The 302-nt window shown below is 48.3% G+C and overlaps 1 protein-coding gene across 2 annotated transcripts in view; it reads left to right on the plus strand.

Moving 5' to 3' along the window:
* LOC144247902 (uncharacterized) overlaps window positions 1-302 on the plus strand; it is a 38,878-nt gene that overhangs the window by 492 nt on the left and 38,084 nt on the right. The window contains exon 2 of one of the 2 annotated variants that reach the window (XM_085593536.1): window positions 43-109. The exons of the other annotated variant lie outside the window; for it this stretch is intronic. Within the exon in view, the coding sequence (XP_085449662.1) occupies window positions 43-109 (67 nt within the window). The remainder of the gene's footprint in view (window positions 1-42; window positions 110-302) is intronic. 2 annotated transcript variants of the gene reach the window in all.

The raw sequence follows: 302 nt of genomic DNA on the forward strand, positions 1-302 counted from the left end.
CTGTTTTTGGGGGGTCTGTAATGGTGCCCCCTCCCCAAAAAGCTCGGAGGGCCCCTTGAAGTGGCTCCTGTTCCACCAGCCGGTGCCCGCTGATCCAGGACAGCCCTCAGTGAGTCTGGGGGGTTCTGGAGAGCTGTTTGGGAGGTCTGTAGGGATTGAGGGGGCTTTTTTTTTTAGATTCGGGGGATTTTTTTTTTTTTTTAATTTAGGGAAAATTATTGGGTTTTGGAGAGAATTATAGGGGTGGTGTTGTGTATTTGGGGGATTTTGGGTTTTGGGGGATTTTATTCGTGTTTTGGAAA

Source organism: Lonchura striata, chromosome 16 (assembly GCF_050655825.1).
Source record: "Lonchura striata isolate lonStrDom1 chromosome 16, ASM5065582v1, whole genome shotgun sequence".
NCBI lineage: Eukaryota > Metazoa > Chordata > Aves > Passeriformes > Estrildidae > Lonchura > Lonchura striata.